This window comes from Prionailurus viverrinus, chromosome F1 (genome assembly GCF_022837055.1).
Source record: "Prionailurus viverrinus isolate Anna chromosome F1, UM_Priviv_1.0, whole genome shotgun sequence".
Lineage (NCBI taxonomy): Eukaryota > Metazoa > Chordata > Mammalia > Carnivora > Felidae > Prionailurus > Prionailurus viverrinus.
The window spans coordinates 37,553,866-37,579,796 of record NC_062577.1 but is presented as its reverse complement, the minus strand read 5'-3'; the positions used below and the strand labels follow the sequence as shown (position 1 = coordinate 37,579,796).

The following is a 25,931-nucleotide window of genomic DNA, read 5'->3' as shown; positions in this document are numbered from 1 at the left end:
TTTTATTTTATTTTTTTTAAATGTTTATTTATTTGGGGGGGGGGGTGGTGAGGGGTAGAGAGACAGAGAGAGAGAGAGAGGGAGAGAGAGAGAAAATCCCAAGCGGGCTCCTCACTTTCAGCACACAGCCCAGCTTTAGACTCTCTCCCTCAACGCTGGCATCATGACCTGAGCCGAAATCAAGAGTCGGACGCTTAACTGACTGAGCCACCCAGGCGCCCCGGCGGCCACTTCTTTTAAAATGGCAATCGCAAACCTAATGATTACAATCCTTTTACACTTGTCTGGAACTTTACAGTTTACAAAGTGATTTTACAAACTTACCCATTTGATCACCAAACAGACCAGGCAGACATTACTGTCCACACATCCCAGTTCCGGGAAGTCCGGAGCAAACCTGAGATGGTCTCATGGTGCGTTTTCCTTAACCTCATGCCGTGAGTCTTTATCTTCAACTCGCAACTCCTTTTGCTTTTCCCTTTCTGGTGGTATTTCTCCTTATGAGCACGACAGTGAGCGGGGCTTACTCAGGAGCCCAGATCCCTGGATGTGAGTCTCAACTCTGTCCTGTACCAGCTGTGTTACTTTGGGCAAGTGGCTTAACCTCTCTGAGCCTTGTCGTCCTCACCTGTAACCCAGGCTACTGTCAGTGCTGCCCTCCCAGGGCTGTATGAGAGCGCACTTAGAGACGGGTCCGGCACATAGGAAAGTGCTAGGTGTGCGATGGGCACTGTTGCTCACACGCAGTCCTTTTCCCCTGCCGCACTGGGGACAGCCGTTGTGGCTGTCCTGTGCTGAGCCCCAGCCCAGAGCAGGCTTCCTGGAAGGAGCTCAGAAGAGGTTTGGTGGGTGAATTGACAGGCAGTAGGACACGCGCTAACTACACCCAGCTTCTGTAGAGAGTTATGTGAAGTCGGTTACCCTGTTCCTCCAAAGACTTGAGAAACAAAATCAAGCCCTGGGTACAGACTTTTCCTTCTGGGCTTCTATCACGACAGATGCGACTGTGGGAAGCTGTTTGAGGTGGGCATCAGCGCTGTGTCCAGTCACGATGTTGGAGAACGGCACACGCTGTTTTGGGCCTTTTGCAGACGTATCCAGGGACCTTAGAGCTTCTAGAAGCTCTTCCCAAGGTCGCCCTGCCTTACTGACGATACCAGCTTCCGGTAATGCCATTCCTATTGGGTGCCACGTGACTAAGGCACATTACCTTTATCTCTACAGTAACCCCCGAGATAGATATTATTGCCCCCTTTCTCCAGATGCGGAAGCTGAGGCTTCTAGAAATCACTATCTGGCCTGAGGCTGCTCAACCGGTGAGTGTAGAGCCAGGATTCAGTCCAGGGTGAAAGTCTGTGCTCTCCCACGTGTCTGGCCACCTCTCTCGGGAACTCCTGGAGTTGGGGTGCTCTGGGGTTTTCCTCCCAGCAGGAGGCTGGGAGCCTGATACTCCTAGGAAGTCGAAGCAGGTGCCTCCAACAGCATCTTCCTGTGACCACCCCCCCAAGCAAATACCGGGTCACAGTCCAGGGAAGTAGGAAGGACCGAGCCCCTCACTTGACTCTGGCCCCCAGGAGATCCCATAATGATCGTCCTCCTCCAACAAAGTTGGGGACCCCTGCCTAGCCAAGAAGGTCCTCATGCATCAACCTGACCAGACCCCGGTAAGTTGCACGCAAGCTGTGCGCCACTGAGGCGCTCTCTTAGCCTCTCTGAGCCTCAGTTTCCTCTTCTGTAAATGGAAACAATAATACCTACCTCTTCTCTGGCATGAGGGTCACCCAAGACAGGGAGAGCAGGCCAGCAGGCAAAGTATGAGACATCAGAAGGCACCTACCCCACATTAGGCTTCCCTTCTCCACTCCTTTCCTCTTCTTTGAGATTCTCAGCAGAGTGATGCCATGCTGGAGCACGGGGCTCCGTCAGCCCATGCCAAAGCTCTGCAGTGCTGTTCTATTTGCTGAAAGTGGTGCAGACAGTTTGCTCAGGGGCAAACAGAGCTTTCCAAAACGGGAGGCAGGAAGGATGGCGTGGCGGGCAGTGTGAGGCTAGGCAGCTCTGGGGCTGAGGCCACCGTGGCCCTGCCTCGTCCAGTGCAGGCCGAGGGGCCAGAGGGGCTGAAATCAGCCTGCACGCACCCTGTATCTGCTTAGAGCATAAGGCACCAGAGTGTCTAACCCTCCGAAGGCACCATGTGGGCATGTGGTCACCGGCCTGGCTGTCCCCCTCCTCTTTGGTCAGACCCAGTGTGACAGCAGTGAGATACTGAAATGATTATGTATGTTACACATGTATTTGGGGGGTGTTGCATATGCATATGGTGGGAGTGGTGAGGTTATCTTTCTAGAATGAGTTACAGGCCAAGGGCACCTGGGTGGCTCAGTCGGTTAAGCGTCCGACTTCGGCTCAGGTCATGAACTCACAGTTCGAGCCCCACGTCAGGTTCTGTGCTGACAGCTCAGAGCCTGGAGCCTGCTTCGGATTCTGTGTCTCCCTCTCTCTCTGCGCCTCCCCCACTTCTTCTCTCTCTCTCTCCCTCAAAAATAAATTAAAAAAAAAAGAGTTACAGTCTATAAGACAGACTCCCAAGGGATATTATGAAATTTCTTATCCAAAAAGAAAAAAGTACATATTTATTCTGGAGATTTTATCGTTGAATTCCCTGAAATGAGGGAAAAAGTTCTCTGAGGTCATTTGGGAATTTCTGCGTTAACCAAAAATGGCTTTCTTTGCTGTAGGGCTTTCTCTGGGATGTCAATGCATCTTGAGAATCTCCAAGAAAGGGAATAAAGGGGGCTGCATTTCTGAAAGAATTTGACCACGGAGCCCTTTGGGGAAAAGTTTTAGTGACCACCTTGCTGGCGGCCAGGAGATGTGCAAGATGACAGCACAAGGCCAAACAGTTCCGTCACTTAAAATGTGTGTGTTTTTTTTTTAATTAACTAATCTCTATGCCCGACGTGGGGCTCGAACTCACGACCCTGAGATTGAGAGTCACATGTTCCACCGACTGAGTCAGCCAGGTCCTCCCTCTGTCATTTTACGTGCTTGGTTTCCTTATAAATTCTCCCAGGTTTTGGCCGCAGAGGGTGGCAGGCTCTGGAAGAAGTCTTGGCTCAGGGGCTCAAAGGCACCATGGTGGGTTTATCAACTGTAGGAATCTCTGAGAGTGGTAGAAGAAGCCGGGGACCGTGAACTCCCTGTCCCCAAAGCTGCCGCTGCAGCCATGGGTTCTACGCTCAGCCAATTTCTGACCTCCGACTCCCACCTCCGGCTCCACTCCCAGTGAAGGCAGTGAGAGAAGCTGTTCTTTAACCGGTCTTTTTGGAAGTTCACATCTCCCCTTGTTTGATAAATGATGGCTCGGCCCTCCCCGGGGATTCCCAGTGTCGATCAACAAACATTTGTTGAGCATATGCTATTGTCTTAAAAATGAAGTATAAGGGGCGCCTGGGTGGCTCAGTCGGTTGAGCATCTGACTTCAGCTCAGGGCATGATCTCACAGTTCGTGAGTTCAAGCCCCGCATCGGGATCTCTGCTGTCAGCGCGGAGCCTGCATCGGGTCCTCTGTCCTCCTCGCTCTCTCTGCCCCTCCCCCACTCACACTCTCTCTCAAAAATAAACTTTTTTTTTTTTTTTTTTTTTTAATGAAGTATAAGACAGGAGTTCCTTCACTTATAGTTTACAACCTGGTCAGGAGGTGGCGTCGGGATGTGCTCCAGGGAGAGAGCCCGCTGGCTGTCCGCGGGCCACCGAGAGTCCAGCATGAGGGAAAGTGGGAGAATGAGACTGAGTAGCCACCAGACTCAGTGGCTTGGGAGGGGGCTGGGACAGGGGTCGGCAGGCGATGCTCATGAAGCCATCAGCAAGATGCTGTAACAATGTGTCATCCCTGGGACTTGTGACATTAGAGCCTCCGGAAGCATGTGACAACAAGGAGGGGCTACCGGAGGGGCAAACGCTGCACGCTGCACAATTGGAACAGCAAGACTTTGGGAGGGAAGCCCAGGACACCCCCACTGGCAACTTCCTCTACTGCAAGTTGGATTTGAGGGTTTGGAGTCCTGCTGGCCCTTAATAAAGCAGCCGTGCAGGGTACGATGTGAACGTATCGTGGTCCTAAAGGGGGAAGCTCGGTGTGCTCGCGTCATGAGGTAAGCTTCATGGAAAAATATCAGGTACCTCTTGCCCTGCACATCTGCCCCGCTGTGCCGGGGTGAAAATAAACCAGAGTGGGGCAGAACTGTGAGGAGTGGGGGTGCCAGGGGCGAGGAGTGCCCTCAGTCCCAGACAGGAGCCAGCACCCCTTTGGAAAGTGGACAGCGTTGCCCACGGGTGCTGTTTTGTGGCTGCTTAAAGCAATCTATGGGTTGGTTGAACTTAACCCATCCAGTAGTCACCACTACAGCTAACATGGGGGGAGGGGGAGTGCCTCTATGTGACTTCAGAACCACACTTCTATCTAGCGAGTTGTCTAATAGTGACACAATGTGCAAGTTTCTGTTCAAAACAAATAACAAAATGTGTTTAATTAAAAAAATTTTTTTAATGTTTTTATTTATTTTTGACACAGAGAGAGACAGAGAATGAGCAGGGGAGGGGCAGGGAAAGAGGAAGACACAGAATCCGAAGCGGGCTCCAGGCTCTGAGCTGTAAGCACAGAGCCCGATGCGGGGCTCGATATACATATTGTACATAACAGAAGTTTAAGTGATGTGAATTGATCCACAAACTCAGGAAGAGAATTTAGTATATCTTAACAGAAAACTGAGTGAGTCTTCATGGGGGTGGGGGTGGGGGGGTCTTCCCTCCTCCTTAAATTTCCCAAAGACCTGGAAACACAGTTCCCAACGGAGACTTAGAGCAGGCAGTTAGTTAAAACGCTCAGGAGGTCCTGACCTGGAATTTCATCAATCAACCACTGCCATTGCTTCTCCTCGCCACACGGGGGCACTGTTAACACACGGTTCTGCCCCGCCGAGTGAACTCCGCGGAAGGGTTAGTTTCCTCCCCGCTGCTGACCGCATCCTGCCCAGGCTGCAGACCTTTGAGTGAGGACCATCCCACTATCCAGGTTGTCTAAGCTCAGGCAAGGGTCTTTATCAGGTTTCCTGGAGTACAGCTCCTGATGCTTGACTCAGCCTGATTACATCCCAATTCTTGCCTTCCCAACAGAGCTTCATGGCTACCCTTGGAGAATATCCTCAAGGCGGAGTTACCTTCCCAAGGTGACCTGCGGAACCTCTGTCACCAGAGCAGAAGTTCAGTCACAGCAGGATTATTCAAATCTGCAGTGGGACATCTCCTCCAACAGGAATCATAATTTAATAAGATACTCCGGATTGCCTGGATGGCTCAGTCGGTTCAGCGTCTGACTCTTGATCTCAGCTCAGGTCTTGGTCTCAGGGTCATGAGTTCAAGCCCCACGCTGGGCTCTGCACGGGGCGTGAAACCTACTTAAAAAAAAAAAAAGACACTAGTGTTAGGTTAGAGCAAGCCCCTCTGAGATCTTTTGGTTCAAATGTGAAGCCACTGGGGGAAATCCTGGGGGAAGGAGTGAGGGAAGAAGCATGAAGAAGGGTATGGTCATTTAGCACTTGTTAGTTTATGAAATTACTCACTGTGGAAACTCGGGCAGTACCTTAACGTTTATGAGCCTCCATCCCCCCTCCCCCCCCCCCCCCAATACTGGTCGATTCTAGCACCGACCTCATGAGAATGGTGTAGGAGTTAAAGGGGATGATTCATGGAAAGCGCCTAGCATGGTGCCTTGCACATCATAAATAATAAATACCAGCTAGAACTATCATTACCATTACGTCACTGCCGTGTTCACGTGTTCGCCGCCCTATCCCAGCGCCTAGAGCGGCCCCTAGCGTACACGAGGCCCTGGGTAAAGCGGCGCTGCCCGCATGAAGGTCTTGCCTCTCAGTGATACTTCTGTGTCCCAGTTTGCGGCGGGGGGGGGGGGGGGGAGGGCGGAGTCCGATGGCAGAAGGGGTGGAGCACAGCGCACGTGCAGGCAGGCGTGTTCTCGCCCAGACTCCCTCCCAGGCTCCGCTCTTTCCTCACGGTAAAGACAGAACTGGCTCCAGAACATCAAGCCGGGAGGTTTCTTGTTTGAGTCACTTCTCTGCAGAGTTTTACGAAGAACGTAAACAGTGTGTGAGGAAAGTAAGTTATCGGATATCGAGTCAACACAAATAGATACGAAGTTCTATTTACGGAAATTGTCATTCGAGGTACAGAAACTGACGTCTATCAAAATGAAACTTGAATGAATTAAATCAAATACGAAGAGACGGGGGTCACGTGGGAGAGTCTAGCCTGGATCCCATGGTTTTACCAAAAAAGGGCACCGCTAGCAACTGATTGTCAGCTCCGTTATGTACCCAACACTGGGCAAGAAGCTGTTGTATACGCTTTCATTATGTAAGAATGAAAGGCCAAGCCCTTGCCCTCTGCTGGCTTACAGTCTGCTTGAAGACTCAGAAGGCACAGCCCCGAAAGTCCGCGCTGGGGGCTGCTAAGCTCCGGCCGTCAGCAGGGGCAGGAGCTCCCTCAAAAGTACGGCGGGGATGGGGAAAATCAAGAAAGGTGTGAGATGGGTCCCAAGATCAGTCAGTAGAAGCCAAGGAGTGAGGTCAGGAATGAGCAGAGAGTGGTCCTGATAAAGCTGGGAGTCTGTTTGAGAGAGGTTTTCTAGAACAAAGGAGGGGGAAGCCCTGAAAGGCTGGTGGGCAGGGAAGGAATATGTGAATTTGTCCTGATGTCTGACACAGTTGCTTCCGCTTTTGAGAGCAGATGCAAGTCTCCATGGCGCTTGGAATCGCTGTTGAGTTTTCCTGGTTTTCATTCAGCATGGAGGGCAGAACTCACTGGGGACAGAGTTGGGACCTAATGAAGGACAAAGATGAGCAAGTGTGGGCCACCTGGGTGGCTCAGTCGGTTAAGCATCCGACTTCGGCTCAGGTCGTGATCTCACAGTCTGTGGGTTTAAGCCCCGTGTCGGGCTCTGTGCTGACAGCTCAGAGCCTGGAACCTGCTTCAGATGCTGTGTCTCCCTCTCTCTGCCCCTCCCCAGCTCATTCTCTGTCTCTCTCTCTCAAAAATAAATAAAAACATTAAAAATAAACAAATAAAAAAGTTTCTATTTAAATTCCAGTGAGTTAACATACTACACCCGGTGCTCATCACAAGTGCCCTCCTTAATCCCCATCACCTATTTCACCCATCCCCCAACCACCCCCCTGTGGTAACTGTCAGTTTTGTCTCTATAGCTAAGAGTCTCTTTCTTACTTTGCTCTTCTCTCTCTCTTTCCCTTTGTTTGTTTTGTTTCTTAAATTCCATACATGAGTGAAACCATATGGCATCTGTCTTTCTCTGACTGATCTCATGTAGCATTATACTCCCTAGATCCATCCATGTTGTTGCAAATGGCAAGATGTTCTTTTTTGTGCCCGAGTAATATTCCAGTGTGTGTGTGTGTGTGTGTGTTTGTGTGTGTGTGTGTGTATCTTCTTTATCCATGCATCTATCAATGGACACTTGGGCTTTCCCCATAATTTGACTATTGTAGATAATACTGATATATATATATATATATATATATATATATATATATATATATATCTGGTGCACCTATCCCTCTGAATTGTATTTTTGTGTTCTTTAGGTAAATACCTACTAGTGTGATTGCTGGATTGTAGGGTCATTGGACACTTTTTATAAGCCAGGCCCAGGGTTGTTTGTTTTGTGGGGTTTTTTGGTATATTTTTTCTCATTTGATTCCCCCATATTATTAACCTCCAGTGAGGGATATTTAAATTTTCACATGTGGAAACCATGACCCAGAGAGGCCCCCCCAACCATGAAGGGATGAACGCAGGGCTGAACCCTGCTCTCCGTATATCGTCTTCAGCAGCCACACTGCCTCCCCTCATAGTGCTTACATCCCCTTTGAGGATGGGGGTAACACAAAGAAGCCCATCATAGAAAGCCTTTCCTAACTGATGTGTTCACTCTCCTCTTCTTTAGAAACATGTCCCTGAGCTGAGCGGGCACACTCCTAACAGCAGCCGGCGGTTTGCAGCCCAGGCAGCCGGGGGATCCCCAAGGCCGTGAGGAACAAGAACCAGAATGGAGCCCCAGGGTTAGTGCCCGCGGGAGGTGCGCATGCTGGGCTCAGGAGGGGGCGGGGTGCAGAGGTCTGCCGTCCTGCCCACATGGGCGCCCCGGAAGAGGGCAGGGGTCCCCAGAGTTGTGCAGCGCCACTACTGGACTGGAGAGGGTGCCTGCTGAGTCCCTGCGAGGAGCCCCGCTAGGCCACAACGATGACTGGTGTTTGGGACACCTCGGAGGCCATCCCACAGGGCAAAGAGAAGCCCTAACCAATCCTCGTACCCCAGGGCCGTGGCTGGCGATGTGACTCGTCCCCGTGGTCAGGACGGTGCAGACCCCAGGCGGGGGCGATTCCCGGGGAGGGTCTCACTCTGGGTCCAGCTCCACGCGGCACCATGAACAATAACTTCTGCCGGACCCTGGTGGACCGGCGGTCCCTGGCGCCCCCCAGCTGCATGCAGTTGGGCGTCGTGCCCCCTCCGCGCCGGGCGCCCCTGCCCCCCGCCGAGCCCCTGGGCAACGTGCCCTTGCTGCTGTACCCAGGCCCGGCCGAGCCGCAGTATTACGACGCCTACGCGGGCGTGTTCCCCTACGTGCCCTTCCCCGGTGCTTTCGGGGTGTACGATTACCCCTTCGAGCCCGCCTTCATCCAGAAGCGCAACGAGCGCGAGCGGCAGCGGGTCAAGTGCGTCAACGAGGGCTACGCGCGCCTCCGCGGCCACCTCCCGGGCGCCCTGGCGGAGAAGCGGCTCAGCAAGGTGGAGACCCTGCGCGCCGCCATCCGCTACATCAAGTACCTGCAGGAGCTGCTGAGCGCGGCCCCCGACGGCGCGCAGCCCGCGGGCTCCCCGTCCGACTGCCCGGGCGACGGCGAGGCCCGGGGGCCCGCCTCCCTGGTGCCCGAGTCGTCCGAGTCTTCCTGCTTCTCCTCCTCGCCTTTCTTTGAGTCGGAGGAATCCAGCCACTGATCTGGGATAGAGCAGGCACCACAGAGACCGGAGGAGCCCCGTCGGAGCAGTGAGGGCGCCGGGCCCAGGGAAGTTGCGGGTGCGCGCCGCGCCCGCTCCAGGCCTCAGGAGGGCAGCCCGGGACGGCCGTCCCTGGATGGGTCTCCGTCTCTGCTTCAGCCCGCGGCGGGGTGGTGCATAACCCGCCGTGGTGGCCCTGCCCCGTCCTCTGTCGCCACAGGCGCAACCCTGTGTCTACGACTCCCTAGGAGGCCAGCCGGTCTTTGGTTTGGATGAGCCGTGCCCTTGCCGTTCACGAGATGGCCTCAAACACTAGCGTCCACTTTGGGAGCTGGCTTGCCACCCCCGCCTCCCACCCCACCCCGAGAGGAACCCAGAGGCCACGGCGGAGGCCAGACTACTGCTTGCCATCGGCCGAGATCGAGATCAGACTTGGGAAGAAGCCCAGAGGGGGCCTTGGTGGTGCCCTCTGGCTTCCCTGATGGAGGGCTAGGATCCACCCCCAGCCCTAACCTCCTGGTGTAGCCTTTTCATACTTCCCACCACCCCCCCCTCCAGGTTGTGTGAGGACTGTGTTTTTTCCCTTCAGCCTGTATCCCTCTGTGGGCAGGGGGACCATATGGCACAGTGTTTGTACCAAGAGGCTAAATAAAAGATTTGTTGGGTTTTGTGATTCCAGCTCATTGTCTACCCCCACGTGCTTTGGTGCCCCTCTCGCATTCCCATTGGCAGCTCGGAGCACTTCCTGTGGGCGGTGTGGGGTGTTCTGTTAGCTCATGCATTCAACTAACATTGACAGAGCTTTGTGTATATCAGGGACGGTATCTGGGCCGGGCCAGAGTCCCAGGCATGAGACACAACCCTTGTGCAGTTAGGCGCTGAGGGCTTGGGGGAGAAGCGGACGAGGTGCACAGTCTCTGCACAGTGCCGTAGGGGCTGTGCCTGAAGCGTTCATGTTCAAGGTTCTTCCGGGGAGCCTTCCACCCCAGTGTGGAGGCGTTAGCTTTCCCTGACATGGGGTGTGCATGGGGTGGGGGGGACTGACCTCTAGCTGCAGGGACTGAGATGGGAGGGGGTGCGGTGTAGTCGTGCCGAACTAGGCCACCCAGCACCTTTTCTGGACGGTGTCAAGGGGCTAGGGAGCGAGGTGGGGGGTGGGGTACTAATCTTGGCAGCAGGGAGCCAGTCTGAAGTTCGGGGCTCCCCATCATAGGCCATCCCCTTCTTGAACCCTCGATTGCCCCAGCCTCGAAGCCCTCCATCCTGTCGCCCGCCGCCCCCATCCCAGGCCCGTGTGAAAGTTCCTTCCGCCACCCCCCTACCAACCTCCTCAGGGACGTTTTGGGATGTCACTGGCTGGGCTGGGAAGGAATGACAGCTGCCTGGCCTCAGGAGCTCAGGCCAGGCAGCGGGGAGCCGAGCGGAGGCTAATTTTACTTGCTGGGAGCAGGGGGAGTAATCCTCCTGCCCACGCCCACGGCTGGCTCAGCAGGGCACGCTTGGCCCAGCAGGCTCAGCCGGTCCAGTCCCCAAGGCTGGGGCGCTGGGGACACAGGGAGGAGCGGGCAGCGGGGTGGGGGAACTGGAGACAGCGAGACTGCCAGGGGAGCCATGGAGCCATCCTCACCCCAGGATGAGGGCCTGAGGAAGAAACAGCCCAAGAAGCCCGTTCCTGAGATTCTGCCAAGGCCACCCCGGGCCTTGTTCTGCTTGACCCTCCAGAACCCCCTGAGGAAGGCCTGCATCAACATTGTGGAATGGAAGTATCCTTTAGGGTCCCCAGGGTATCAGGGAGAGCATGTGTAATGTGGGAGAGGGAGACCGGGTATGGGCACAGATCACGAGATTGGGGGCCGGGGAGACTGGGGGCTTGGAGATGGGGCGGACTCCACAGAATGACATAAGGAGCCTTTGGGAAGGAAGCCTTCAGTTGAGGGGGAAGGGAGCGGCAGAACTCTCGAGGCTCCTGAGGCCTGAGTGTACCGCCCAAGGCCCAGTGACAGCCCTAGGACCATCTACAACAGGAGCCAGGGTTGGGGGAGGGGCGGTTCACAGGTGTGCCCAAGTCACATTGTCATGGGGCTCCCCTGCGGGGTTTGAAGCAACAGTCTCATTTTGATACAGGCTAGGAGAGAAAAAAGTGGCGGCCTCTGTAAGAAAATTCTCCCCCTTGGTGGGAGAGTGTGAAAGCAAAGAGATTGCTGGGTGAGGGGAGGCTGGTTGGGGCTGGAGTTGGGGGAGAAATGGCCTTGAACAAAGGGCTGCTGTGAGGGGCTCCCGGCAGTGGCTAAGAGGCCTGGCAGTTTTAGCTCAGACATACCAGCCTGGGGCCAGGGACTTGCGATCCCTTTCTATGTTTGCAGTAGCTCTGAGGGGAAGACCGGTGAAAATATCTGGGTTATTTGGGGAAGGGAGGAAGGAGGTTGGGGGGAGGGGCTATGTCAAGTGCCTTCTCAGAGAGAGGTCAGGAATATTTGAAATATTTCTGTAGGGTTCTGGAAGACTAGGCTCCCACCAGCTGTTCCCTAGAAGAAAGGAGAATAAGGGATAATTGGAAAGATAAGAACAACATGGGGCCGGTTGGAATAGTTGGGGTCGGCGTCAGCTCTGCTCCCCACAGCTGCACCTGGTGACGCGGAACCTCTCGCTGCCTCTCCCTGTGGCCCGTCTCCCGTGAGATCGGGTTTCCCCGGGTGGGTTCTCTCTCCTCCAACCTCCGCTTCTCCACGCCACCTCCTCTGCTGGCCTCTGCCCCTGTGGCCAGCCTCTTCTCAAACACTGGAGGGAAGAGAGTGGGGTTGTCAGTCCAGACCTTCTCCACAAGCGTGCCTCCCACCCCGCAACCTGTCCCCGCCTCCACCACTGACCACGCCCCTCCTTCCCTTTCCCTCCTCTCCTTCCACACCCGCTTTCCAACGGCTCAGCCTATCCGGTTGGCTGTACGGCTCACCCCCAAGGAATGGGCGTGGGGTGCCCCCCGGAAAACGGCCCTGAGAAGCGGTGGGTGAGCCTGGAAGGGAGGGGTGAGTGAATGCGAGTATGAGCACGGCTGCCCAGGGGTGGGCTGCTGACTCAGTTGGGTTATCTAGTCCTTCCTCTGGCTGCAAGGCTCGGGTGCTATCTCGGCAGCCTCCCCTTTCCCTGTCCTGCCCTGTGGATACTCAGCCCCCAGCCTCCCTTGCCAGTTCTCCGAGTGGGCCCCCCAGGTTGTCTGGCCGGAATCTCAGAAGGTCATGGCTCCTCAGGAGCAGGGCAGGTAGGGTTGGGGGATGGGCAGGCGCTTACAGCAGAGCATTAAGACCCCAGCCAGGAACCAGAGCTTCGAGGTCCCAACAGGTCTAAATGGAAGTCACCTGTTCCGGAGGAGAACGTACAACCTGCAGGAGAGCAGGGAAGGAGCAACATGGGCCCGTCAGCCTGGCTTTACATTCCTAGTCCAGACGGACCTTCAGGGCTCTCGTCCCCTTGACTGCACCAATCCCACACCTCACTCGAGGGCTCTCCTTAACCCTGGCACCAGACCCTTCGAGACAATCATCTTGCTCACCATCTTTGCCAACTGTGTGGCCCTGGCTGTGTACCTGCCCATGCCAGAAGATGACAACAACACTCTCAACCTTGGTCTGGTAAGACAGGTCTTCCCACCCCCCTCCTGTGGGCCTGCAGCCCCAGGCTCAGGGAGGCCCCCCTGGTGGACGGCATGCTGGTGGGTGATGCCAGAGCCTCAGTCTAGCTCCCAGCCACCTGCAGGGCTGGCTGAGTGACTCAAGAGCTTTGCAGGGTACACCTGCTAATTCTGGATTCTGTAATATTACCATCCAGCCCTGAGCAAGGGCCCAGGCACTGTGCTGGGCATCTGATGAGAGTAAGCTTCTAAAATCCTCCCGGCAACCCCATAAAGTAGTCCCATTTGACAGATGTGGAAACTGAGGCTTAGTAAGGTCAGCTCCTGAGCAATGGAGGCAGAAGACTAGTTTCCCTTTCCCGGATATAAGCCAGAAGAAACTTGCTTCCTGGGAGAGTGGGGTCTAGGAATCCCAAGAGACCACGTTTTAGACCTCTATACCACTTTTCTCCTCACCCCTTCACCAGTAACACGAACACAGAACCATAAAATGCCAGATCTAGGAGGGATTTGTCCTATCTTCTCCCTGCCTCACTGGTTTATGGATGAGAAAATGGAGCCCTAGGGAGTAAAAGGGCTGATTTTACTCAACAGCTAGATAATAGTAAGCATGGTTACCATTTGTCGTGTGCTTACTGGATGCCAGGTTCTATGCTAAATATTTTACATTATTGTCTTACTAATCTGCAGAAGTATCCCTGTGAGGTCACAACATTAAAGCCATGTAAAAGACAAGGCAACTGAGGCAGAGAGTTTGGGTACCTTGCTCGGGACCACCCCACATGCAGGTCCTGCCCATAGGGTCTCAAACTCAGGCCTCTCTGACTTGAGGGCCTGCCTTCGTGACAGCTGTGTCGCTAATGTGGTAACAGCATGAAGACTTCTAGGGGAATCCCTCACAGAAACAGTGCTCTCAGGCCCACGAGGGGACAGGACAATGGACCCGCCATTTCAACAGGTTTTTTTCCTGCATTTATACCACGGGGGAGGTGGGGGGAGGGCAATTAACATGCATCCAGGGCCTGAAACAAAGGTATTTCTCTTTGCCTCTCCTTTATGCCGGTTTCCATGGGAATCTATCTTGAGCTGGCGAGAAGCTGGGATTTTAAGTGTGGGCTTGGCTATAAACAGAAAAAACTCTGAGCTCCTGCGTGTGGAAGGAAAGTGAGACAAAATGTGGGCAGGACTGCAACTGAGGCTGGGAGGGGCCTTCCACAAGGCAGGCCCAGTATTCAGTGTTCCTGAATCTAGGAGGGCTCTGGGTCCACCCCACTCTTCAGGACTTCATATCTGGGGGCCTTAGTTTTATTTCAACTCCTTAAGAAGTTGGTTACTTTCAAAAGAAATTGCCCTCTGGAGGTTATTAAATTACGCCTCACCGGGTCTGTCCTCTTCCATCTTGAAACAAAATGGCTGTCCTAAAAATTTCACGCAGTCCTGTGTGCTTTCCCTTTAGCTTGTGGGCTGGAGTTACAACGCCTCGGGTAAGGTCTAGAGTGCATAAACACAGGATGATAAATTACCTGGAAGAGGAAGAACTAACCAGAAACCTTTCCAAAGCAGTGAATACCCCTCAACTGTCAAAGTTGGACAGGCTATTAATAGTCAGTGAGGGATCCTGATCTGATCCCTTTGGGGTAAAGCCCAGAGAGGGTAGGTGATACTCAAAGTCACACAGCCAGCTTCTAGCGGTGGATTCCTCACTCCTACTTGTCAATTATATGTTCATCTCCACACAATCCAGCAGGAGGGAAATGAGAGGAGTTAGACCAGAAGGAAGGGAAATCAGACATTTATCTCTCTCTTACCCTATTGGCTGCTTTTGTAGGTATCTGAGAAAGGTTAGGGACTTCCCAGTCATCCAAAATAACCCATAGTTGTTTTTTTTTTTAATTTTTTCAACGTTTATTTATTTTTGGGACAGAGAGAGACAGAGCATGAACGGGGGAGGGGCAGACAGAGAGGGAGACACAGAATCCGAAACAGGCTCCAGGCTCTGAGCCATCAACCCAGAGCCCGACACGGGACTCGAACTCACGGACCGCAAGATCGTGACCTGGCTGAAGTCGGACGCTTAACCGACTGCGCCACCCAGGCGCTCCTAACCCATAGTTTTTAAGAAGGGAGTCCCAAGGACCAATTCTTCATTAGCATTCTCACTCATTTTACAAATATTTATTTAGTGCCCATTATATCCCTGGTACATACTGGGGATAAGATTGGGAACCAAGTAGACCTAGTTTCTGTCTTCACAGGCCTTAATTAATTCAACCAATTAAAATGATGATACTTAAACCAGTTACACAAGTGTCTGAATTGAAAAGGGAAATCTATAAGGTTTGGGACACTATGATATTGCCCTGGAGGAAGACCTATTCCCTCCCAGAGGATGGGATGTTTTCCCTGAGATGTGAAGGTCGAGGACAGGGCCAACTTTCATGTGCATGTGACCTGTGCAGTCCCTCCGGGGCCTGCATTCAGAAGGGCCCCATGGTTGGGGTTTAATGATCTGTGGGTATAGCACTGAAAATGTAAATAATTTCATCTCTAAATCCATATTTTGTGAGCGAAGACCAGTGAGATCATGGTACGTGCACAAGTAGCTTGGAGCCACGTCTCACTCACATTTCGCCCTCTGCCACCTCCTATCACCTTCCCACCTCAAAAGACAGACACCGCTCATTCTCTCCCTGCTGGTGCCCTGGGCCAGGGTCAGGGTTGGATACATGCGGTCTGTCTTTGGTGTCTCAAGACAGGGCATGGCAATGGCTGTCCCCACCCTGGGCGGACGGTTCCACGGCCCATTCAGTGAATGATCGCCGGGTGGAGCCTGTGGCTGATCCCTCAACCACATCAACCACACAGACATCCCCTGTGTCTCTTGGAGCAGAGGTGGCCACATCCACCCTTGTGTGCTTCCTTCCTGTCCACCTTGGGTGGAGGCAGCAAGCCCGTGGGAAGGGAGATGCCTGTCTCCACTTCCCCACCTCTGGCCGAGACGCAGGATGTCTGGCTGCTGGATGGTGTGTGTGGGGGGGAACCTGGCGGCTGGTGGGCGGAGCCTGGAGGAGGTCATGGAGGAGGACGGGAGTGCCTGTGAGGGTTTGCCCTTGTGCCTTACAACATTAAATAGGCAATAAAAAACCAAAAACCAAAACCCACCATGACAGATTGAAAAAGAAACCATGGACGGAAGGAAAAAGCTTTGCATTTTGATACCTTCAATGGCATTTATTTCCGACTTTTTGGACAAAGGGCCCTACAGTTTTTCATTTCGTACACTGGGCCTGTCGATCACGTAGCTGGTCCTGGAGGAGAGGTCGGGGCAGCAGGGAGAGGTTATAGAAGCCTCAGCAGGGAAGCCCCATGAGCAAAGGGCTGGAGGCAAGAGATTGAGAGAGGAGTTTGGGACTTAGAAGAATCTCTCAAGCTACCGTGTAGAGGGTAGACTGGAGCGCGGTGCGATGTGGAAAGCAGGGAGAGGGAGGAAGAGGCCATGAAGTTGTCCAGGCAGGAAACAGGGGAGACTAGAATTGAGGCATGATGCATAAGAGGGTGACGTTGAGAGACAGGAGACGGCTCAGTGGGACCTGGTGACTGCTGGATGTAGGGCCGGACGCATGGGGGAGGGGAAGAAGACAAGGATGACACTTGGGTTTCAGAGTGGGTGCCAGAGCAGATGGCGATATCACTTACCAAGACAGGCAACACCGGGGGAGGAGCAGGCTGAGGTGGGAGGGAGGGCCAAAGTGATTTTAATTTCCGACACGTGGAGATACAGGTGCCCACGTTCACCGGGCAATGGGCTTTGCAGGTCTGAGCATTTGATGGGTGAGAGGTGGGGGGCAGGGCTGGTCAGGGGGCAAGAAGGGCTTCCCACGGTTGACTTGGGTGCAAACAGAGTCAGGGGGCAGCTGGCACCCCCGATTGTGGGAAAGAAATCCTGACTCTTGTCTGTGAAGCAGGCTCCCGTGGAAGGTCTGGGTGCTTCTCCAGGAGCTTTCTCCTACTCTCCATCTCCTTCCCCCCTGCTTTCGCTGCAGGTGATGGACTGGTGCTGAGGTACCCCCCCCCCCGACTCTGCCTGTTCTGTGTCAGTGGGGAAACCTGGGTCCTCCCTGAACAGAAGGGGAAACTGAGGCCCTTGCCCAGAGAGGGCAGGGGAGTTCTGGGGAGACACAGTGGGTCAGAGGATGGCAAGAAGAAGATCCAGGATGCTCATGTCTTAGCCAGCTATGTAGCATCATGGCGGAGGGGGAAATGGTCTCTGAAATCAGCCAGGTTGGGGAAGCAGCGTGGTGGTTAAGAATGGGTCCTAGGGCTACAATGAATGTTTTCTTTTTTTTATAAAAACATTTTTTTAATGTTTTTATTTATTTTTGAGACAGAGAGAGAGACAGAGCATGAGCAGGGGAGGGTCAGAGAGAGGGAGACACAGAATCCGAAGCAGGCTCCAGGCTCTGAGCTGTCAGCACAGAGCCCGATGCGGGGCTCTAACCCACGAACTGAGAGATCATGAGCTGAGCCGAAGTCGGACGCTTAACCGACTGAGCCACCCAGGAACCCCTACAATGTATGTTTTCTAGTCCAGAACCATTGATATACTAGCTGTGTGATCTTGGACATGTTATTTAACTTCTTTGCACCCTCGGTCCCCTCATTTGTAAGATGGGGATGACATCATACACTTCAGAGAAGTTACTAGATGAGGCACCACTGTGCCTCAGAGTGGGCTCCCCAGTCACCAAGCCCCGATCCCAGAGACCCTTGGGTTGTTCTAGGGTATGACCAAAGGAATATTTCAGATAAAAAAAAATTCCCCTTTCCTCCACCCACTGTCTGTCCCTGATGTCTCTTTAATGCTTCATTTTCACTCCTTGAAACATCCAGCTTATCTGAATGGCTTTCCTGGCCACCCCCAGGAAATCCTGCAGCAAACTGTCCTCCTCTTCCTCCTCCTCCTCTTCCTAGACAGCAACATCTGGTATTTGTCGAACATTTGCACCGTACAGGTTCTGTTCTAATGCTTTATATGCATTATCTCATGTATTGCCCACAACAGCCCCACAAGGCAGGTAGTGTTACTTTTCTCCTTTATACAGAAGAATAAACTGAGGCACAGAGACTGGGTGCACATACCCACCCGGCTATCTGGGCGGGCCCGTACCCTTTGTGGGGCATCTTGATGTGGCCTTCTGGACAGCAGAGGACAGAGGACGATGACCATCCCTGCTCCCCTGGGGACTGGTACCGGAAGGCATCCCACGAGAGCAGCCCCCAGCCCCTCACTGTAAGTCTGCTTTCTCCTGATTGTGAAGCTGTTGCCTGCCCAGGCCAGAATGGACACACAGAGCATCCAGCCCGAGGCTCTACCTGGGCTGAACTCCTCTTGCCCAAGAGAGAAGCCTGCCTTAGGCTTGGGAAGCCTGTGTCTAACACAGCCCTGTCCCGGAATTCTCCCTGGAGAGTAAAAGCCTGGGGATGCGGGTCACAGAGGGGCACTGCTTGTCAGCGAAGCGGGAGGAGAGAAGAGACACAGAGTCACCACTGGGGCCAGCAAAAGGGCAGTGAGATGTCCAAGGGAAGTTGGAAGCCAAGACCAGAGTGCAGGGCCCTAGACCCTGAACCCAAACCAAGACCTTCCAAAGCCAGCTCTGCCCCTTGAAGCCCCACTTGCTCCCTGAGGTCTCAAGGAACGCTGATCCTAGGAGGTCCCCCTGCCTGAGTTAAAGGGGACTTTGGGAGGGTCACCATTGACCGGCCTGAGGGGACCCACATGGAAAAGCAACAAGAGTCGCAGTTACTAATTACTGGGCACAGACTGGAAACTGCTTGCTCTCGCTACATTATCCCACTTCGTCCACAGAGCAATCCTGCGTCCAAGGAGACTTTTCAAACAGTGCAAACATGACTGATTACAATAAAGAAGGAACACACGTTAAAGATTAGTTCCCCTCAGAACAAACAGGAGGGTAAAGCTGATTCAAAGAGAGTTAGCGGAACAGAAGTATATGATAGTGGAGAAAGAAATGATGGAATGAAATTGCCAGGTTGGTTATCAAACTAGCTGACGTCCACCGGGCAGTAAAATAGTAACCTACTGGGGTTATCTTTTCTAGCAGGCAGAAATCATTTGCAGCTCTACAGGACAGAACAGTGAGAGGGGAACCAGGTCAATGGTTTCCAAGGGCGAGGGAAAGGAGGGACAGTTTGGTGGGGACCGTGCCCACACTACTGGCATCTACTGGTAGAGGCCAGGGATGCTGCTAAGCATCCTGCAAAGCACAGGAGGGCCCCCTCCCACCAAAAAAGAGTTATCCAGCTTGAAATATGAATAAGGCTGGGGCTGATAAACTTTGTCCTAGATAATTAAATAATCCTTGGCCAGGCCTGTTATGAAATGCTCCAACATGGCGTTACAAGGACGCGGTGACCTCCCTTTGCCTGATTTCTAAGTTCTGGGCGATTTTTGGTAGCACCAGTCGGGTAGGCCTTGGTGCTGCCCAGCACAGGGCCAGGCCAGCGGGATTCGGCCTTTCAGCCTGTCCCTGGCGTCGGCACCCCCGGCCTCCCTGTCCCTGGACCTTTGAGAGCACTGCGCCCACCCCGGCCACCCCTCCCGTGTCAGCAGACTCGGCCAGGCCCCTGGTACATTCCTGGGGTTCCGGTTGCCGTGCGGTCTTATGCACAAGGCTGCAGCCTAAGCCTCTGGCAAGCAGGGCAGTTGTTTTTTTATAGGGTTTGGAATGTGCCCGCCAACTCCCGCGGCCAGCAGCCCACTCTCCGCACCATCTGGGGAGGCTCCGGCCTCAGATGGACCCCGGCTCTGGCCTTGCCCTTCAGAGATCCGGGACCTGTTGGGCACCGGTGACCGAGCCTGGGTCACCGTACGAGGGTCTGGCAAAGTACAATCAAAGCCTGCCTTTCAGCCTCACCTCGGAGCCTGCCCTGTCCCACTGCAGGGACTCTGCTTCCCTTCCGGGGCGTTAGCACTCCCCACCCCTCGTCTGCGCCCCTCACAGGAGGGCAGGGCTGAGGACGGGGAGGTAGTAGTGAACAACGGAAGCTTTGAAGGAAACGTGGGCACCCTATGGGGGAGTCATGGGGAACGTGAGGTTTCAAGTCAGACAGACCTGCCTCCACCCTGGACTTTGGCTGGCAGCTTCCTAAGCTCTCTGAGCCTCAGTCACCTCACCAGGGACCACGATGGGTCCTTTCAGAACTCTAACATTGATGAGGGCAAGGGCATCATGTCCCACACAACACGGGAGTTGCTCAGTTGTCATTCTTTTCCTTCCCTGCCTGACCAGCACTCCCAGACCACAGCCAAGGGGCAAGGGCAGACCTGGGCCGGGGCGGGGGAGGCAGGGGCAGGCAGGATCTGACAGACCAGCATGGCCTAGTGGTTGGGACCACTGACCCTGCAATTAACCTGTCTGGGTTCACATTATGGCTCTGCCGCATAGCAGCTGTGTGACCCCAGAGAAATCACATAACCTCTCTGTGCTTCAGTTTCCTTATCTGTAACATGAGGGTAGGAGTACCTCCCTTGCACGGTTCCCGTGAGATTGAAATGTATGTATGTGGCTAGGATATAGCCTGGCACATACATGGGTACTTAATAAACCTCAGCGAATAGCTAATATTATCATGATTACCCGAGACAGTACTGGTCTCCCACCCTCTCGCATGGTGGGCTTTCCCCTCGTCCCCCCTCCATCACCTCCACTACAAGCGTGCGGCTCCTCCTGCTACCCTCAGCTCCACGGTCTTGCCAGGGTAGAAAGCCCTGGCATGTCTGACCCTCCTAGACCGGGGGGAGCCCGGTTCTCCCCTGTGGGAAGGGAGGGGGGAAGCATGGCAGGAGAGACCCACTCAGATCACATCTAGTTGGGTAAGACTCCATCAGCCTAAATATAGCCACGTTCCTCACTCCTCAATGGGTCATTTTCCAAACCTGGAGGCTGAGGTGGTCATGGAGACACATGCCAGGACCCTGGATACCCCTTGAATGGTGTGGCCACCGGACACCAGGCTGGCTTAGCAGAAAAGCCGTTGACTCAGTCCCAGCAGGTGGGACTAGCCCTTTGGGCCTCGGGCACCCGGCTTCCCTCTCTGAGCCCAACTCTCTTCATCTGGGAAGTAGGAAAAACAGCGTAGCAGGACTGAACCTTCGTCCACAACTAAGGTGCTCAGGAAATGTCATCCTTTTTCCTAGAAATCGACTGTAATCTGGATTCTGAGCCCGTGTCCCTCTGGATGGGGAGAGCTTCACCTGCAGTTATTCTTGGGTTAGGGTTAGTCGGCCTGCCTGCCCTGGCCTGGGGCCAGGCCTGTGTCTCAGGCAGTGCTAAGGGCCTGGGGTCACCAGTGCTCTGTCCGTCCTGGAGGAGACCTATTGTTCCAGTCCCACGTTCCCCTCAGGTCCACCCTCCACTGTCTCCATGCAAAGTTTAAGGGGCAGGAATCCTTGGTAAGGTGAGACCCTGCTTTCCTGGGGCTCCCTGGGGCCTCTTCCCAGACCCTGCCACACCTTTAGGGCACTACAAGGACGCAGACCCCAGACCTGATCTACCATTGGGGCCTCTCGGCCCTGGGGTGAGTCTCTGTTTCACTTGTGAGTCAGCCCTCTCTCTTCAACCCCTTTTTCCACATGGTGGGTTCAGGCTTAGAAAACAAAGACCTGGGGCCCTGGCCCAAACGTCTCCTGGGGCAGGAGGCCCAGCACTGCTGTCTGCTTCAGGGAGCGAGAAAGGGGATGAGCCCAGGAGGAAAACAATCATTAATGTCATGAAAGTAACTCATAACCGCAGCACCCACCAGCCTGCTGGGAACACTTACTGTGAGGCCCCCGGGCATGAAGGCATGTGCGAGGATGCCCGCACGGAGCCCCGCCTCACCCACGCCTCACCCGCTCTCTACACACACACCGGGTTCCCTCTCCCTCCACCAAACCCACTTTGGCTCCTTGAAGCAAGGGTACCTTAAAGAGTTAACAACAACTATGAATGAATGGCCTCCCACCAGGAGGATTTGTATCCTAAGGGATCACCATGGGTTGAGCCTCAGGAACCAGACTCAGGCACAGGAGATGAGGCCCGGCAGTGGCAGGAGGCCTCTGGCTCTTTTGTCAGCCCTGCTCTAGGCTATGGTTCTTTCTGAGCCCTCCAAGGGAGGGCGCAGGGGGCCCGGGAGACTGGAGTCCAGTCCAGCCTTCCTGCAGGCTACAGTGTTGGGGCAGGGATATGGAGGGAGACGGTATGCTAACAGTTGCTTCTGTGGTCCCAGACAGGGTCCGGCCAGCTCCCACCCTCTTCCGTCAACGCCTAGCACATGCCAGTGGGGGGAGCAGTTCCGTGGCAGGACTGGCTGCCCCTCATAGATGGAGGATAGCCTGGAAATAGAGGCAGTAGGAGGGCGAGGGGACTGCAGTCTAACCCCTGCCTTTTCCAGCTCAGGACTTTGGGAGTGGCCAGCTCCAACGCCCCCAGGAACAGGTGCAAGGGCTGTGGTCGGGGCCATACTCCGGGGAAGCCCAGTTAGAGGTCTGTCTGTGGAGAGACGAGAATTCTCTTGAAGGGGATTGTGGCAGTGAAGGCACTTGTAGGAAGCTGGCAACAAAGTTTGTCTCGCAAAGTCAGACTGGTTCACGGTCCTCCCGTGAGGTCAGGAGGGTCAGGGGATCAGCGCTGTCTCCCCTACTCTGGTCTCAGAGCCTGGGGTGTAGCGTCCCTCCTCAGGAATAGAGATCCCGAGGCTGCACCCGTGTTGATTCGGCACCCATTTCCAGTGTGTACTTGGGGGGTTTTTCCCACACCACCGGGCAACACTCTGACACCAGCCGGGTGAACCTACAATTCAAAAAAATTCTCACACTGTCTACCTGGATAGAACATCAGATCTCACAGATGAAGGGCTCGGTCCTACAAGATTGCCACCACCATCCCCAACTTCAGATACCCATAGCAAGTTCAGGTTGTTATCTGTGCTTCTGACGGGCGGGCTGTGGATGGCAGGTTCCAACGACCTTCCCCTTGGGTCTGATTAATTTGCTAGCGTGGCTCACGCAGAGAAACATTCTACTTACTAGATCGCTGACTGGTTCATTGTAAAAGAATATAACTCAGGTACAGCCAGATGGAAGAGGTGCACACCTTGACCTCAAGGTATGGGGGAAAAGGGCATGAAACTTCCATGCTTTCTGAATGCACCACTCTCCTTCCCTGCGTCTCCATTGTTCACCAACCCAGAAACTCTCTGAACCTGTCCTTCTGGGTTTTCATGGGGCTTTTTAGATAGGCACAGTTGATTACATCACTGGCCGTTGGTGATTGATTCAGCCTTTATCTCCTTTCCCCTCCCGGGAGGTTAAGGGGGTTGGACTGAAAGTTCCAACCTTTTAATGACAGGGTTGGTTCCTCTGGTGATGCGTCCCCAACCTTAGGTGAGTTCCTCAAGTCGTTGCTCCGTTAACATAACAAAGACATCTTTGTCAACTCTCATCGCTTACGAAATTCCAAATGTTTTAGGAGCTCTGTGTCAAAGACCTTGAAGAAGAAATATACGTTTCATGTTATAAATGCAATATCACAACCTCCCTTTAAATTACGTCGTAGGAGAGATGATGATTGTTGACTGCTTTTTTAATTCATTCAACAAACATTTCTTGGGCACTTGCCATGTGTCAGGAAGTACGATGTGCTCCAGAGCAGAGGCTCGGAGACAACTATGTGGGGAAAAAAATCCGCTTGTCGCTTCTTTCAATTTGCAATCCACTGCGGACTGGTAGGTGGTCCTACTTCGTGGGATCACGTCACAGCTGTGCCCTCTGAGACTCGTCAAGCCCCACCTGAGGCTATGGTCCACCCATGTGCTCGGAAGTTGTGGCGAATTGCTGCAACAATTTCCAAATGCTTATTCTCACTGCCTGTGCTTGTCTCAGACTGATAGCAACAGTTTGGGGACAGCACCAGCCTCCAGTCTGTACGTTGAGAAGCAGCGCAGTAAGGACACTGGCTCATTCCTTTGATCACAAGCACTGGTGTGGCGGGCACTGTTCTAGATGCAGGTGACACAGCAGGGAACAGAGTCAAGGCCCCTCGGCCCAGGGAAGAGTGATGGGAAGAGCCAGGAAAGACCCTGGATTCCTGGCTTGGGCCGCTCGGTGTCATTGACTGAGACAGGGACAATCGAGGAAGGGAGCAAGTTCAGGAGTAAGAGGAGGTCAGTTTTAAGCATGTTGAATTGAAGGTAGGACAGAGCCAAGTCCTTCCTGGTGAGCTACCCGCAGAAGTGACCTGAGGCAACTGCTCTGTGGAAACTGGTAGAACACGGTGCAAGCAGAAATCAGAGCCTCACAACTGGGCCCAGGCATCTAATAAGAAAAGCTGTGGCTTTCTGAGCATTCAGAATGTGCCAGGAAGCTGTGGGCGCTTCCCTACAGGAGGCCATTTATTCCTCAGAATGACTCTTCCAGGTAGGTAGTGGTCGTTACCTCAGCTTTACAAATGAAGAAACGGAGGGTCACAGAGGTCAGGAACTTGTCCAAAGAAACAGAGCTGACGGGAACCTTTATGCCACACACCTACTGCCTCCCACCTGCTGATGGCAGCCTCTGAAGGGGGTGCTGAGGGGAACTGGGATGTTTGGGGGAAAGTTGATAACTTCGATCTCGGGGAGAGATAGCAGGGTCTTGCCTGCTGCCTGCAGTCCAACATTGAATAAATATCTGTGGAATGGATGTCCCTTGTTCCTCTGTCAAAGACTGAGCCCAGGCTGGAGGGGCCATGGGGCAACCCAATGTGGCATTGACAACACTGTCCCAAAACTCAAGAAGGGACACATCCTGTTCCCATGTCCTCCTGGGCGAGGGCCCGTGTCACGTGCACACACGGGACTCCTATGGCAGATCCGTGGAGTTCCAGGTGCTCCGCGATCGGGTTAGGGGAGTGTGGTGGGGAGAGCTGGGCCTGGGAGCCAACAGGCTGTGGAACCTGAGTGACCCCATCTGAGGCCTACGGGCCTCGACAAGCTCACTCAGGGTCTGGCGGCCATAGGACAGGCAGTGGCAGGTGTGGGCAGCGCTCCCGTGGACGTGGCTGACCGCCCAACCTCTGAGCACCACAACTATTTTGGGCCCTGTTTTCCCTCCACTCACTCCCACTTCAACTGTCTTGCCCCTGGGGTTGCAGCAACTTAAAACTTTAAATGCTGACTTGACTTCACTCTCCCCTATCTATGCTTTTCCCTTACTGGTGAGCCTGACTCCCCAGAAGCCGGCCCTGCCCAGGAACGAAAGCACCCAGCCCATTCCAAGGAGGCCCTCCATGGCTGCCCCCCACTCCACCTCAGCGGGGAGGTGCCCCGACTGCCCTGTGCATCTCCCCAAGGAGCCAGGTGCCCCACGATTCCCGTTTCACCTTCAGTTAGGCACAATCCCTGTAAATAGGCCCATTAGTAGAACGGTATGTTTTGCATTTTAACCATACGTTATCTGGAAGAAAAAGCAAGCTTTGGGATTGCAACTGGTGGGAGGAACTAGGGGTGAGGTTAAGGAAAGTAGTGTCAGTCCATATGTGCCTCAGTTTCCCCCTCCATATAGAAGGGAAAACTATGCTCTCGGGAATGTTCTCTGAATGACGAGCTGGGAGGTTTCTCGGACCGCATCCATGTCAACGGGCCATTTGGCAACCTCTTCCCTTGCTTCCCACAGCTACTACTTGGAAGTAAAAACAAATTCTCTTCCAAATCATTAATGGGGTGGCCCGTTTCCTGAGCTGGCTCCATCCAGAATAAAGAATTCATATTATGAATTCATAATCTGAGTTATGCCTCCGGAGTGTGCTGATGGAGAGGCCCTGGCCGGGGGAGGGCTTTCCTGGGGGTGTTGGTGACTAATGGTAAGGGAGGGCGCTGGTTGGAGCACAGACCCCCTCGTTGGTCAGCTCCAGAGGGCAGTCAACCCCTCCCAGAGTTGTGTAGTGCTGTAGCTCCGTCCTGCCTGCAGGCTGGGCAACACCCTCTCGGGAGACCGGGCTTGTCCGCGGAGGTTGGTGGGGGTGGGGTGGGGTGCAGGGCTCTTGGAAGCCACCAACCAGGGTTCAGATGGCTGCAAGGAGAGCAGTTTCAGCCTGGAGTCCTGGCACAGGGGATGCTGCCTTCTCAGTTAGAAATAGCTCTCCTGGGCCCAGAGGTGGGGGAAGGGTGACTGGGTCCA

General features: G+C 54.0%; 2 protein-coding genes across 4 annotated transcripts in view; both read left to right on the top strand.

Annotated features, from left to right (window-relative positions):
- The first annotated feature begins 3,972 nt into the window (after positions 1-3,972).
- On the top strand, positions 3,973-9,627 carry ASCL5 (achaete-scute family bHLH transcription factor 5). Of its 3 annotated transcripts, none has more exons than XM_047840933.1 (2): positions 3,973-4,154; positions 8,039-9,627. In XM_047840933.1, the coding sequence occupies exon 2, from the start codon at positions 8,518-8,520 to the stop codon at positions 9,088-9,090; it is 573 nt and encodes a 190-aa protein (XP_047696889.1). In that variant the 5' UTR covers positions 3,973-4,154; positions 8,039-8,517; the 3' UTR covers positions 9,091-9,627. The 3 variants fall into 3 exon arrangements, with proteins under 3 accessions (XP_047696889.1, XP_047696888.1, XP_047696890.1); XM_047840932.1 differs by lacking the exon at positions 3,973-4,154 and adding an exon at positions 6,494-6,597; XM_047840934.1 differs by lacking the exon at positions 3,973-4,154 and adding an exon at positions 6,497-6,567.
- Positions 9,628-10,586: 959 nt separating this feature from the next.
- Positions 10,587-25,931, top strand: part of CACNA1S (calcium voltage-gated channel subunit alpha1 S) — a 66,367-nt gene continuing 51,022 nt past the window's right edge. The window contains exons 1-2 of the mRNA XM_047840180.1: positions 10,587-10,853; positions 12,611-12,716. Of these exons, the coding sequence (XP_047696136.1) occupies positions 10,702-10,853; positions 12,611-12,716 (258 nt within the window). The 5' untranslated portion in view covers positions 10,587-10,701. The remainder of the gene's footprint in view (positions 10,854-12,610; positions 12,717-25,931) is intronic.